The sequence below is a fragment of the Branchiostoma floridae genome, chromosome 4, assembly GCF_000003815.2.
Source record: "Branchiostoma floridae strain S238N-H82 chromosome 4, Bfl_VNyyK, whole genome shotgun sequence".
Lineage (NCBI taxonomy): Eukaryota > Metazoa > Chordata > Leptocardii > Amphioxiformes > Branchiostomatidae > Branchiostoma > Branchiostoma floridae.
Window position 1 is genome coordinate 8,330,486 of NC_049982.1, and position 15,945 is coordinate 8,346,430.

The window sequence follows — 15,945 nt, forward strand, 5'->3', positions numbered from 1 at the left end:
TGCCACACTGCCGATTTTTTGAAAGAACCGGTGCACATGTTCCGGCGAATCTTGCGGCGTCCGGTTGTTAACCATAGCGGTAAGATGATTTTGCAAGCAAACTTTCCCATAAACTTCTTTACTAATCCGTGTATTAACCCTTTTTTTTGCCATGTGGTAGGTATGGTGGTTTGTTGTATGTCTTATGTCCACTGTACCCGTATGTATGACGTCAAAACCATGAAACAAGCCCGAATCCAATCCAATTGTGTTCACATGGCCGATTGTGGTCAATCGGATTGCGCGGCAATCGGATTGCGCGCGCTGAATCCACCTCGCGAGGTGGATTGCAATCCAAGTCAATCCAATCCAAAATGGGCAATCCAATCGGATTAGTTCTGTTCACATGGCTTTGGATTGGTCATTTTAATCGGATTCCTCGTTTAACTCACTTGCTTTTTTCCCATGTGAACGGGGTCTTAGACATAGGTATTGAGATATTAAAATCGGGCTGGGGGTCTGGAATCCTTTCTAACCACAAAATAACACTAGTCTTGCAATTACACCAGGCAATTTTGTCTTCACCCCTTGTAGGTTGATTACCTTGCTGGCCAGTTAAACTATGTATCTCAGAAAGTTGTGAACCTTTAACAGATCCTTGGTATAACTTCAACCTTTGTAAAACTGCATTGCACTGTGTAAGCACAAAGGCTACAACAAAATATTCTTATCTACACTATATACTAGTATACATATATACAATGTATGAATTGTTTAGTTCACATTATGTATACCACATCAAAGGAAAACCTGGCAGCAGCTTTCAGGTCTCCTGTTGCACACCCAGGGAGACTCATTTGTCTGGCACAAATGAATTAGTAACATCTGTGTGGGGTGCACCAAATAGGTTTGGGGACTCAAGGGGAGCAACTTGAGTTATGATTCTTATAATTTCTGTTATAGGCTCCTGTTATAATGCCACAGGGGTTTTGTCGCTATGGTTATCTGGGGTCATAAGTCAAGTATGGCGTGTGCTGGCAGTTATAACAATCCACCCACACACCTTTGCGTGTGTGTGCAAGGGAGGAATCGAGTCTGAAGTAAGAATGTCACATGGTATAAACAAAAGGCTCACATATCTCAATACCTGAAGAATTTTAAAAAGGGATACAAGACTATATAGGATTATTATCTGGAAAATAGTATGTCTGTCAATACAGAAGAGAAACTTTAGGGTTGCAGTTGTCATTCAAGCTGCTAAGTGAAACTCACACCCAAATATACAAGCCAGAACTAACAGCTACATGTAGGTACAAACTTCACTATGCTTTGATTCAAGACTCAAGAGTGCGACACAATACAACCACATGTTGACATTACATATGGGTTTGAGCTTTCCTTCCTTGTGAGAAATGATGGTCCTGAGTCATTCCCAGACTGTGGTGCCAGGTACAGTGAGTTACTCCAGATGTACAATGTCTAACACAGACTTGGGGTCAAACCCTGGGTCCAAGTTACAGGCTAAACAGAAAGCCAGCCCTGACAGAAGGTTGTAAAACTAGGTCGAACTGAAGCAAAAGTTAAACCCCAATGAACATTGGAGAAACATCAAAGTAACACTGGCTAAAGCAACTGGATAAAATTTGTGAACCGTCATTGACTTTCATTGGCAACTAAATGAGACTTTAGATTTACATGATTACATCTTCATTGCCATATAACCCACAGTCCTATGGCCGCACATGGGGCAATTGCTGTCGTACTGAGGTCACCTGAGTTAGCACCAAATGGCAGCCACTCCAGACCTTGCAAATTAGCCCAACCAATTGATAGCTCCTCAAAATTCAGCCCCTGGCTGCGAAGAGAGTGTAGTCGGTCCACCCAATAACCAACAATGCGCTGGAAATGTTGTACAGTCAAACCTGTCCAAGACGACCACACGGGGGAACGGAAAAAAGCGGTCGATTTGGACAGGTGGTCGCTGAGAAGAGTATCGACTCAAAACATGACCGATGCAAAGTGTAAATGGTTTCCGTTGTGTTTAATGGCAAATAGCAAGCACACTGCACGCACGCAAAGAAGCGAAGTCTTCAATGTCAAATACAACACGCACACTGTAAACTGTAAATTTAACCTCAAAATCCGACGCTAGTTATCATCAAAAATCGATGAAAACGTCAATTTTGAAAATGATGCAGTCGTTATGGGTCCCAATTTGGGCCGGTCGCGGTCGCGTTGGCCAGGTGGTCGTTGAGAAAAGGTCGCTTAATGCTTACGTCAAAGGGAAAATAAATCGGGACCGAGAAAAAGCGGTCGAAATGACCAGGTGGTGGCTGAGAAGAGGTGGTCGCTCGGGCAGGTTTGACTGTATTTGTTTATCAATCAATCATAATTTCTACTAAGATCTTTAAATAAACAATGTTTAGACATTAAAGCATAATCTATAAGATGAGTACTTACCCAGAATATAAAGTTGAAGATGAAGAGTAGATACTTGACACACGTGAGTCCACACCCCATGTCAGCTCCTGCCCAGTCTTACCGTCTCACTCAGTAGCAACTTTCTGTGCAAAACAAAAAAAGACAAAAAGATGTGTCATGACTCATAGTAATGTCATTCAAATACAATTTACAAGGACAAGGATGAAGGAAAATAACATAGCACACAAGAGAGAAAATTATGCCAGAACCTTGTTGGAAGACATTCATATGAATGTCGTATTTACATAGTCATACTTCAATTTTTTAGTACACTTAAAATATCATAGAAGTACTAGATAATAATACAGAGTGATATACTTCTATCCGAGCTGAAACAACATTGTCACCGACCCCCCTTCTGGTAAGCTATTTGAACACAGTAAAGGAATTTGGACCGATTACCCCCAAAGGAAACCAGCTATTATCTAATCATTATCACTTTACCTGTCTGGTGGCTACCTTGAGTTTTTTGTTGTAACTAAACACCCTTAGGCTTTCCGTTTTAATCAACACAATGACATTTATCCCTTCTTACTCACAAGGGTTCCTCTGTCTATACTAGCACATCAGATAGATGCTTTGTTTACACATGTATACAGATATTAGGTACAGTATTAATAACTAATGAAAAAATTAACATACCAGAAATTTTCACTTAATCGCTCAGATTCAGTCAAAAATTCTGGCAAGCAGTTGTTTTGCTTGAGGACACTTTTAATTTGTATAATGTAATTCACCAACACAGATGAACTTTCATACTACAACACACCTGTATTACCAAAGGCACAGACCATAAAACAGTCCTTCATTCTACGTAGAGATTCCACATGCTTTGATTCAACTAGGCAGCATGAAAAGTAGAGTTTGGAAGGAATCACACTGTAATTTCACATGGTCTTCCATCATTGTCAACTCATGTTACCTGTTCATAACCCATAACAAGTACATTAGACTTAGAGTAGGGAGGAATTCGGAAATTGAAGGAAGCTTCAGCTTGTTTACATCTGTTAACAGGTAGGCCAGTACAAAATCAGGCATGAAATTGTCCAGCAGCATATGGAGGCTGATATCCTAAACCAGCCTGGAAAGGGTCAGAAAAAAAATGCCCTACTCTGACATGCCCGTAGCCAGGGGGGGTTCGGGGGGGTGCGGACGCACCCCCCCACGCGGGCTCGAAGGTCCGCTTTTTTCTCGAAGGTCCGTTTTTTCAATGCACAATACTTTTAAAAGGTGGACTAATTTGTATTTCCAACGGGTCTAGAATCCTAGAAAAATTGCTCCGAGACATTGTCATAGAGTAAAGATGAACCCTGCGGTTTACAGTTAGTTCTTCCTGAGTCCGGGGCGTGCTACTGTTATGTAAAAGGCCCGGCCCGCGCGAGGCGGGGCGCGGCACGCGTTAGAAAGACGTCGACAACTTTCACGCCATCACCCTCGTTGAACTCCAGCTCCGGCCCGCACGGTTCAGCTCTTGCCCGCACGGTCCAGCTCCGGCCCGCACTGATTCCAGCTCGGAGCTGGGACGTGCGGGCCGGAGCTGGAACGTGTGGCCGGAGCTGGGACGTGCGGGCCGGGGCCGGAATCAAAGCCTGCTGATTGGCACGATGTAATTTCACATATTTCTAAGAGGAAAAACATTTCAAGTACAAGAGCGTTGTAAAGCATCCAGTTTTCGTGTCGGTTGTCGTATACAAATTGAATGGGCTATCAGAGCCAGTTAAAAGTTCGGAGAAGTGATGATGTGCCATTTCATAACTGATGTACCCAATCTTTCGTTTTCGTCGAATAGAATAATGTCTGAAACAGTTGTGTGAGCGTCTCTGATTTTTCCTTTGAAAATCTCTCAAAAACGCAGGAAATACCATTTCAGAGTGTTCAATTTTCAAAATTTTCCGGGGGAGCATGCCCCCGGACCCCCGTAGGAAACTCGCGCCTTCGGCGCTCGCCTCGCGCCTTTGGCGCTCGTTGGTCCGCCAAAGAGTAAAACGACCCCACAGGCAAAATCCTGGCTACGGGCATGTCTGAAGTGTGATTAGTTTATCTGGGCAGAAACAATACCATCATATGTTTCCTAGAGAATGAAGGGACACTATAAATGCATTTAAGTTTGAGGGGATTCAATTTTGTGGTAACAAAATGTAGCATTTATGGTGGTTTTGAGTTTGCGGTAGCGCCATATATTATAGTCACATAATGTTTGCAGCGGAGTTTGTGCTGAAGCGGCCAGCTAGAGTAAAAACCGCAGAACATAAAACCATCACGAACATTTCTGAATTTACATACCACATACTAGGCCTAGGGGAGGGACTAATAAAAAGCCTATACAATCATAGGCATGATATAAAGCATGAAATAACAGCTACATGCTAGGGCAAATATATGGCTGAAGCTTTTAAAGAAATTGACAACTAGAGTTCGGCGACCTCATACCTCCATGAAAATTTAGAGCTTTCGTAAATTTCATGCAATTGACTAACACATTAATATAATTTATGTATGGTGTTGTTCATCATTGACTAACATACACATGTCACAATTGTAAAATTCCCATTATTAATCATAAATTGGTTTTGCAATTGTTGCATAAATTATGCAAATAAGTTCCTCATTACCATATTTGGTATCTGCTTATATTCCACCTATCATAATTAACATGTGTTACATGTATTGAGGTCCAGTTATTGAAAACAATGGAGCTATACAATTTCCTCATTAATTATGCAAATTAAGTCCTCATTTGCATAACATGCATATCATTATGAACATCTTTGCCCAAGCTATCTGCATGCCTAAAATGATGCCAATCCGTCGTTCCTTTCTGCAGTTATCCTCTTTGAAGTGTCTTGACAAAAATGCCCCTGCAGTTCTACAATTAAATGTTAGGGGGCTGAAACTTGCCCCAATATGTCATGGCACTAAAAGCTATCTACCACCTAAATGTCAAGACCATAGCATGTCTGAAACAAGAGATACATTGAAAAAACTGCTATTATAGAATATTCTCATTAATTATGCAAATGTACTCCTATTTTGCATAATTAGTATCTTATCGTGTACAACATTGTCTAAGGTACCTACATACCAAAAATCATGAAAATCCGTTGTTCCCTTCTTGAGTTATCCTCTTCAGAAGTTTTTGACAAAAACGCCCCTGCTATCCCAAAACTAGATGCTAGGGGGCCCAAACTTATGTCATTTCTTCCTGAGCACATGAGCTATCTAACACTCAAAAATCGTGACCATAGCATGTTTAGAACACCGAAATAGCAAAACCGGAAGTTGCGCTGCAGTACCAAGGGGAGCCGCTAGAGGGCCCAAAATCTAATCATTTCCAGCTTTCATCACACACTACCAACACACCCAGCCGTTCTTGAGTTATCTTGTTTACACACACACAAACACACAGACAGACAGACACACAAACGCGGGGTAAAATATAACCTCCATGACATTTCATGGAGGTAAAAATTACAAGTAGAATATGGAAAACATATGTACAATATTATAAGCTAAAACCCCTTGAAATATCTCCATTGAATGATTGTACTGTATTGTCTTGCTATCGCCAGACTTCCAAGTCTGCCATATAGAATTCCAAGAAGCAGCTAATCAAATTGTTAAGTCTACAACTGTCATTAAACCACAAATTGATTACGGAACAGAGAAGCACATATGGCTCACCATAGAGCTATGCCACCTGGGAATGCCTGTGGCACTTTGGTCATGCAACAAATGTCTAATCTGGGAAAATTTTTATAGCTTATTAACTTCCACCACTAATCAATTACAATTGGATGAAACCACATAGAAAAAGGGGGTACCAGGAAGTGAGATAAGAAAGATGTTGACGAAACATTCTGTATTGATAACCTTTATCAATATGGAATATACTCGCCACTTTAAGTTAACATTTACATGTCACACATGACATTCATAATACAGTTAGACATTTTGAGCTTACTGAGACATCAAATGATTCTTGCCTACAAAAGTTAAGCCTTGGATATCCTTATTTATTTCAAGCTACTTGGAGGTCATGATATTTTTCAATGACTTCCTCAGATATGTAATACAGGAAACAAATCTGAAAGGACAGGATGGATAAGAAGTCATAGGGTGGTCCCAGTCTAACAGAACAGATACACAAATGTACATGTGTACTCACACAGCTCAGGATTTCCACATGGAGGCCCAGAAAAACTACCCTGTCTGGCTATCAGCCAAACGTGAGAGGAGATAAACCTGAAGTGTCTCTGCCTTACACTGGCAATGTGTGAAGATAAACCTCTAATGGGATGTGTCCTGCCATGATAAGACATATGTGCATGATGAGAAATGTGGCGTCATCATGCATCTATGTTGTCTGGCTCTGAACAGATGACAAGAATTATCCAATCCATTCTCTTTTGGTATAAGAAATGATAATAAAAGACATTATCTAAAGAAAACCTGCACATTCAAATGACACACAAGACCGTGTACAAGATGGCAAAATAGCTTTCTATAGTGATTTGTATCAATAAAGATGTATTAAAAGAGAGAGGGCTACAATGATGCCTGTCCCTACCTCTCAGAAATGGTTCCATCCTATCAGATCTCATACAGGAAGTGTAGCTGACACACAGTTTCATTTGGCTGAGTGTGGCGGCAGATGATTTGATTACCCCATCAAACAAGGCCACTATATAATGGCGCAGGGGCCCAATTAGTGTTGGATATATGTGTATGCCCTTATTATGGGTATCCTTCGAGGGATCACAGAAATGTCATTAGGAACAATCACTCTCAACTGTGTAAGCTGGGTGCTGAGATTAGAAAATCACTGGAGATCTACAATGCACAATTCTCTTGACAAAGAATTCAGCAATAGTAACAAACTTGGACTGCTAAGCTATAGGGATTCTGTGACAACATCAATGCAATTTTTCTGGGTAATAAATCATTAAATGATTTCATTTCTTCTTATAATCTTCTGTCAGTGTCCTTTTCTTGTGTCAGCAGTCCTGGTCATAAGCAACATTTTCCCTAGCCTCTGTTGCAGACTCTTACTGGAAGGACATGGCTTTAAATGGTTTTAATGATAATACACGTAGTAATTATTTTAGAGATAATAGTGACAACGCCCTGCCATGATGATGATGATGATGATAGTATTACGATCCTCAGTATACTGATTTAAGGTTGGCCATATAAAAATACACTTAGTTTTACTTTCACTCTCTACTAGAAAAATCTGCTTTGCGAACAATGAACCATCCCTGAAGTGTAATCCTGTGAAACCAGTGCAGATTGGTGTTACTGAAAGTCAAACCTACAGACATGTCTTCAGTAGTGAGAGCAGACAGGGCCCAGCTGTTGCCAGTATGTGGGACTGTTGTTGTACTTGAGCCAACTGAACTAGGTACTTCTTCAACTAGGAACCTACCAAGGTAAAGCAGAGAAAGAGGAGGAGAGAAATAGATGAAATCTGACTGCTCGTGATTGTTTCCCATTACGAAACTGAATAAAAATAGAAAATACAGGATTAAAAGAAAACTGTACGACATAAATAATCTGTAATGTTGATTATAGAAAAGAAAGACCTGTTCAGTGACAATGACAAACATTGGCAACCTTGGGCATTACATAGGCAAACTGAAAAGCCTTAGCTTTATAATCTCCTTTGAATGACAAGAAAGAGGACATTTTTCATACCTTGACATCCTAATCAAGTCACCGCTAAATTAGGATCAGCAACAAAAAATACTGGAGCTGTCCTACAAACAATTAGCAGATGACAAATGTGACATATCAGCTGCTGCTGACTCCATGTGTTTTCATTCCAGGACATTAACCTTGGTTTGACTCTTTGAGCTAAACCACCTGTGACAAACAGGACTGGAGAAAAGTCCTGTAAGAGGGTCTGCATGGGGGGACCCAAAAACGATTTAAGCTGAATTCAGAAGAACCCCCTACGTATTACGCTAAATCAAGGAAGGCAATTACGCTAAATTTGGTCGCCTCGCTACGAATTACGTAGATAAGATGGTTTTCCTTACGAATTACGGGAAATAAAAATAGGCTGCCTACGACTTACGGAAAAAAGCACGCAGACCCTCTAAGGAGGGACATTGACGTTTTGGCTGCTCTTCTCCAGACATACTGGAGGAGGTAGATAGGAATCAATACTGACCAATCAGGTTTGATTTACCTCATTCTGATTTTACATGAAAGGGAAGAGAGGGACCATCTCAAAGGTACAATGTATCAGGTCAGCAAACCCTTTTTTTTCCGTCAATACAGCAAAACCATAATGCAAATTTATATAATGCAAATCAAATCATTTTGTTCAGTTCAGTTCAGTTCCTTTGTACGTTCTTGGATCTAAAAGCATATTGCTGAAATGGAAGATCAATGTGAAAATAGAGCCTGTGGGAAAGTCCTAGACTTGGTATACTCACTTTCACTTTCAGGGACTGCACTCAGCTCAGGGAGTGAGTACAATGATATTCAAGTTTTCTCTCAGACCTCAGTACTCATGTTATCTTGCTGAGAATCTTACTTTGAGTTTGAAATGTCTGTTAGCTAATGAAATATTTGGTGTGATCATATAAATTTACACAATGATTCCTTGCATTTGTGTATATCCTTTTGTTGTTGTTGTTGTCCTCATTTAATGTCTATTATTTCGCTAGACGTGGATTTTGGATTTCTAATTGTCATAATTTTCATACTGTTGATAAGGAATCACAAATTCCATTCACATTTAATCTTCCGATGACAGGCACGTAAATCTGATATCATATGACATAGGCAATACTACCCTGGCAAATGTTTTTCTTAAGCGCTGTCTACTTTGAAGTGTAATCAGGTGAGAAGCATGGGAAAACCGCCTGAAGGGTTTATGGGGAACATCCAATCATCTCGCAAAACCGGAGATAAGACTGAGGACCCTTCAGCCTGCTGGCCTAATCTCTACAGTCTGGACATCTGTTCTGAGGCTGGAGGATCAGGGTGGAGCATCCTGGACTTAAATGTTAAACACCAACAAAAAGATATTCAGATTTGTTCCCTTGTATCGCTGTGTGCATGCATAGAGCCTTGTATAGACTGATGGAAAATGCAATGTTTTTAGCAGTCAGAGGGCTACCATGTCCCAAAATATTATGGAATCACTGATACTGGTATTCAAATCTTATACAAGTATTATAGCTACTGAGCCACTTTTATCGTCTTGCAAATCACTGTTTGTAAGAGAGGAGGAAAGAGACTTGCCAGTCAAACAGGTTTGGATACCAGGCTACTTCGGAACATGTATGTTGCTCCTACTCCTCAAACATACACCTGGTAGATCTTTTAGATATCTATCATCTATGTCAGTATCTGGAACCTCCCCCTCCTTACACAGTAGTGCCCCCCTCTTCTAATATTTACCAACAGCATCCCTGTATATAATCTCCAGACAGGAAGTGGGACAGGTTATGACTGTTTAAAGTTTATTTCCTCCTGTCCGAATCTGGGTCAGGCTGCAGTCATGAAGGAAGCCAGCATAAACACAGGACAAACATTACAGTAAACAGTTCTGTGTGGAAGGATTCCTGTACATAAACTTGTGATCAGGCACAGATGGGTCCTACATTCCAAACTTCTCATGAGGCTGACAATCACTGCCATGATTGGTTAGGAATTACTGATCATAATCCTTTTCAGTAGAAGTTCATCTACCAAAGCTGGATAAGAATTAAGATTTGAGTTATCTCTAATGTCTGGCTTACAATGTACAAATCCAGTCACAAATCCATATGATGATACATGTTTTCCTTTCTGTTCCTACTAGTTACTGTATATCAGCTACTTGATGGTAGATCTTATTATTGTGATGAAAATTCTTTTTAAAAGCTGCAGGAGTAACAGAACAGAACAGTCATTAGAGTCAAAAAGTCTAGCCTAATGATTAAACCTAGACACTGAGACTAAATCCAGGCTAATCCCTCATCAAGGCTCCTCTGATTGCTTTAATCTTGACAATGGATGAGCATGGGTAATTGCACCATAAATCGTTACATGTTGAACCTAGTGTTCTTCGGGTTTCCTGAAAATTCCATAATCACAGGCTATTTCTTGATGATGACAACAAGGATTCCTAAAACTTTCTCCTTCCTGAAGTAGCGTGATTTTGGCAACAAATGTCTAAAGGTTACGGGTTAGGCCAGCAGGGAGAAGGATAAACAAAGGTAGGAGTTTTGAAGTAGAAAGACACCTATTACATCACACTATTTTTGAATCGTTGTCTTTTTAATTTTTTTCCGGGAAAATGTTTATTACAAGAGAGTAGCCCGGGCTTGGGATATTTTGTCATTCCACAATTTCAACTGTTTATTTGATACAATAGCTACTGATCACCCCAGCTCTGTCATAGCCCAGGACACATTCACAATCTGCCATGTCCCACTGATAGAGATAGATCACCTGATACTGTAACATGTCCTGATGCTTGATGATGCTGGCCTCATATCCATCATCACCCCTGCCACAGCATAAACAACTCCCAGCTTCCTGTGCCCATTTGGTGTGGAAGGACCAAAGCCATTTGTGATTGAAAACATTAGTTCAATGGTCGTCTCCTCATTCAGTCCCATAAACACTAAACAGACAATTCACCTACGTAGCTTTGCTACCTCCCTGCCATGACATTTCCCGAGTAGCAAAGATTTAAACAGAGAAACAAAACAAAATTGACATATTTGACCAGGCCATGCCCCAGATTTTGATGTCAGCACTATCCTTAATTCTTTTAGCTTCTGTAATAGCTCCTAAAGCCCAAGTGACACCTACTACGCCAATATCGTTCACATAAAAACTGTGAGGCTATTTACATGCATAGGCTACCCCATTCCAGATATATGGCAAAAATCCCCATGGTGTACTCACAATGGTGTGGCCATTCAGGATTCCTCCGAACCTAGGCAAGGAATCCGACCTTTCCCATTTGAAGGTCGACCCTCAGGCTCATCCATCTCCCTTGACAGGGGGGGTTATAAATAGGCCCACACCAGCTTCACAGAGGGGAGTAGGTTACACTGACCCTCCCCATTATCACAGTGATTTGGAAGGGTCCAGCACTTTTCAGGATGCAAGGAAAATGCAGCTCTTGGAATGGAAGAGTACCCTGTTGGGGGCTCATTGAAATACTAGTAGTACATGTGTACATAAAAAAGGAATGCACAAAAATTCATCACAGTATATTGGCGGCATCAAAATGATCCCTGTTTTAATCACTGATCCAAATAAATTGTTATTTTCCAACGAAATCTCATAAATTCCCAACCATCAAGATTACTTTTGGTAAGTTACACAATATCCACCCACTACTGTTGTGTATAGCCTAGGTGACAGCAAACAAAAGCCACTGAAAACCAATATCATAATCAGGGAAGTACAATGAATTACGTTACAAGTATCAAATTTTCAATAACTCACGTCGAACCAACAAATCTACCGGAAATGAGTGGAAGGGAATTGATTGAATCATGCCATATGATTCTTATGAAGAAAAAATTAGGTCATGTCTGTATTGACTTTTGCCATTGATTTTTAAGGACAAAGGCAAACCATGGTGGACAAGAAAAAGCTCTAGAAAATAGGAGGTGACCTTAGTTGGTACATGTATTATACATTCAGCCTGTATCACTACTGTGCTGTAGGATAGGGTAGCTTACTGTGAGGATCATTATGAGGTAATTAGGTACTCAGTAATGGTGCGAATTCTCATTGACACAGAGGTGCTATTGACATAATAATCACCCGGCACCAGGGTGTGGTAAAACCCACACATTATCCTGTTATTAACCCTGTTATTAACCCTGTAATTACAGTACAGAGGGCAGGCTGGCCCAGGAGAGTGCTCATGGGTGGCATGGAAAGAACAACTACAGCACATTTCTGTATAAGTTGTTGACGTTTTGTTGTTGAAGAAATAAATATATATTTATTTCTAGAAAAATGATGCTGAAGCCATTTGGGAATAGAATTAAGACTGTTTCAGGTGTTTGTTAATACGATGACAATGTCTTGGTATGTCCAAAAATTCTAGAAAAAATTACAAGAATGTGTGCAGAATGACCTTTAGGTTTAGCAAGCCATTGTTATTGACATGCTGTGGGTAAGCATATATATACCCTACCTGTGACATATGCATATCCAACAAACAAAACAACATACCTACAGAATACAATTTTCTCCCCAAAACCTTGAAGGAAACATCAATCATACCAAGGCTCACACATGTACCTCAAAAGAAAACAGTGGGAGTCAAGAATAATCAACTGTATACTGGGACCACTACAGTGGAAAATGAAAGAAAGGAAACGGATCATAAGCAATGTTTAATTTCTTACTAAGTTACTTTCCATACCTTGATTTCTTCAAGGAACGCTCCTTTGCATCTAATTCTTACTCATTCACACTTTAACAAACAACTTGTCTAGACTGTGCCTCAGTTCTGTAGAGGTCACAGTCACTCAATAGTAAATATTTACCCACCAGTCATTAACCACAAAACCCACAGATTAGCACATACAGCAGCCACACTTCAACTATTGAGGTTCAAAGGTCTTTCCGTTTACTTTGTCAACTTGGATCACAAAGCCAGAACAGTTATGAGACCGCACTACATTGCAGCATTGAAATTTCTGCTTTTGATTTCAAAGATTGATCTATTTCAAAGTGCATAGAAAAATGTTATTGAAAAGGGCCTGCATGGCAGTAGGTACTAGCATGTTTTATTTGAAATAGGGAAAGCTGTCTTATTCATAAAACTTTGTGTAACTGCCTTCCTTGATATTACATATTAGTGTAAAACGTAGAAAGTTCTTCTGACTACAGCATAAAATGTTGTCAGGAAACACACACACACACCGCATACCTTACTGAAAAAGTTTGCTGAAGGCTAAAATCCAGCTGGTTTCCATGGACTAAGCATTGACAATCAGCACCAGTGCCATGTGCATGTCTAAAATCCTAACAATAATATTTAATGTAAAGGTACTGCAGACTTCTATGTTGACAAAACATCTCAACACATTCTTACAGCTTAAGGCTAGTTTGAAGAGGATGATTTAAAGGTGTGTACAATAATTTCAACAAAAAAGGTTGCTGAGTAATAAATTAAACTCTGACCCCTCCAAGTTCAAGTGGAGGGGTCCTTGACAGTTCCAATGAGCTGGTTCCAATGTACATCTCAAGAAATCCTAACAGTAACATTAAACTGCTGACGTACATGTCAGCAAAACATCACAACATCTTCTCCCTGAACCCTTGACCTTCAGCTTCAAAGGCATAAAGTGAAGTATTTATGGCTGGTGCGGCCAAGACAAATAAGGGAATTGCCACCTGAGCTGTTTTTAGTCACCTGAGCCTCCCACACAGACATGGGAAGTTGCAGTGGGCTGCCAGGAGGAATTTCTCACCCTCGGGAGGAACGCAAGGGTCAAACAGACATGTAGTAAAGTCTTGGGCAGTGGGAGAACCTTTAATATCAACACAGGGCAAAGACTAATGTACTGTGTAGGAGGGGGTATACAGACATGGGGTTAGTAAAAATAACAACTACATATACTATTACATTTTGCCAGTTATTGCCACTTCTTGCCGCAAATTTGCTGGAAGAAAGTAAGAGAGTTCACAAAGAGTGAACACTTGCATAGCCCTTTCTCCTATCTGGCAGTAGTAACCTATATGTAACACACGTACACATTCATTCAGGCAAAAGTTTATACACTCTCCTTGCCATTTTAGGTGTGAGGCTTTGGCTTTCTTCCCTCTGGGTCAGTCATTCTCTCACCACATATAGCAATCAGAGATCACGGTAAATCTACCCCCAATTCCCTAGGAGTCCCAGGGTATTACTTTTGGCATGACCTTGACATGCTTTCTGTGCCCTTGGCAACTTCCCAACCTCAGCACAGAGCTAAGTTGGGGAAAGGCTGATGTGGGGCAGCAGGTTTGCTCTGGGCTGGTGCAAAGTCCATCTCTACATGCCTCCTTCACCCATATCTGTACTATACTTCTGTATCATGGTGTTAACATGTTTGCTGACAGCCTTAAACTTGGGTTGCGAAGAGAACTCAGCTGCACATGATTCGTACTGGAGTAGCTAGCCTTGAAGTTCAAGTTCAACAACCGTTTGTTTGGCTGGGAAACACCAACATCTCTTGTTAATAAACATTCTGATGGAACTCTGGAGAAGGATACATGTGCCATACCATCTAAATGACTAATGTGGGTCCAAACCAAACCAAACAAACAGTATGACACATATTTCACCAATGTAAATGCTAACAAACTACCAATGTATCAGTCCCATGATGGTATCATATTTTCTTAGGAGAAATTTGTTTAGAGACCAATGGAACACATTGTCCTATGTTTAGATTTCAGGCCAACCATATATTTTTATAAACAAAGTCTTTAAAGTTCTACCAATACGCATCAGCTAGCAAACACTGGTGGAGAGAAACCTGGGACTGGGGAGATACTTGAACTCGGAGTAGCCCAGTAAAAGTTCTGGAGTAAATAACGTAATGAATTACAATCAATTCACAATAACACTGGCTGTTACTTTTGTTGGCAACTTAATTCTTTAGTCACTTAGCAACGAATATGGTGCCATATTCCTCTTGAGACACAGTCAAACCAAACAACAGTCATGTACAAAACATTGGACTGAGTACGGTCAATCCATAGTGTTGTTGTATGTATGACCTACTCAGACCAGAGTTCAAATCAGATTCTAGTTCAAAAGCCTGTCAGTAAATCAGGCAAACAAGAAGGTAAATCTGCAGATATGCTGCACAAGAATTCTTTTCGAAGAGAAAATCTCACATTGTACACTTCAGAAGGCCACCAAAAATGATTCACCTCACCTCACCGGTCCCATAGCCTCACTGGCCGTAGGGGCAGCAAAAATTATTGCAGGTACAATATTTCTCATTCAATACATCTACTGACTGTATCAGGAATGAGCATTTAGTGCCTTGGCTAAAAAAAAAAAAGATGGATAAACAAGACGAAGACGACAATAAAAATGGCATCTCATCCAAGTTCGAGGTAGTATCCTTTGTATACTTCTGGTTCAGTCTTTTCAGTAATGAGCAAGAGAAAAGATGGAGCCAGCAGTAACTACTGAGGATGGTACTCAGGCTAGTTCTGAGGTAAATCAGACCCTTGATAAAAACGAGAGCTGTACCAAGCTGCAGCAGTACAACCACCAGCCAACGACCTCCGCCACTACTAGATAATCCACACCATCTTGTGGCCTTGCCCCCTCCTGCTGACCTAGAACTTGTTTAGGCTCATTGTCAGCCCAGCCATACATCTTGTTGGCAGGGGAGCCTGCGGGTCCCTGTTGTGCTCATGCCATGCCAATGACCGTCCTCCCCATGCAGTCTCCTGCTTTAAATTTTTTTTCCTGTCCTTCTAATTGTTTGGGATGCCTTATTATTTGTT

General features: G+C 40.6%; 1 protein-coding gene across 4 annotated transcripts in view; it reads right to left on the reverse strand.

Moving 5' to 3' along the window:
- The window catches only part of LOC118414545 (CD151 antigen-like), a 28,479-nt gene that overhangs the window by 9,106 nt on the left and 3,428 nt on the right, over window positions 1-15,945 (reverse strand). For 3 of the 4 annotated variants that reach the window (XR_004830995.1, XM_035818649.1, XM_035818651.1), the window contains exon 2: window positions 2,440-2,543. Coding sequence is in view for 3 of the 4 variants with exons in the window: in XM_035818649.1 (XP_035674542.1) it covers window positions 2,440-2,499 (60 nt within the window). In the remaining variant the exon portion in view is untranslated. Of the gene's footprint in view, window positions 1-2,439; window positions 2,544-11,370; window positions 11,497-15,945 lie in introns of those variants that run through there. The other variant, XM_035818650.1, reaches the window with a different exon arrangement.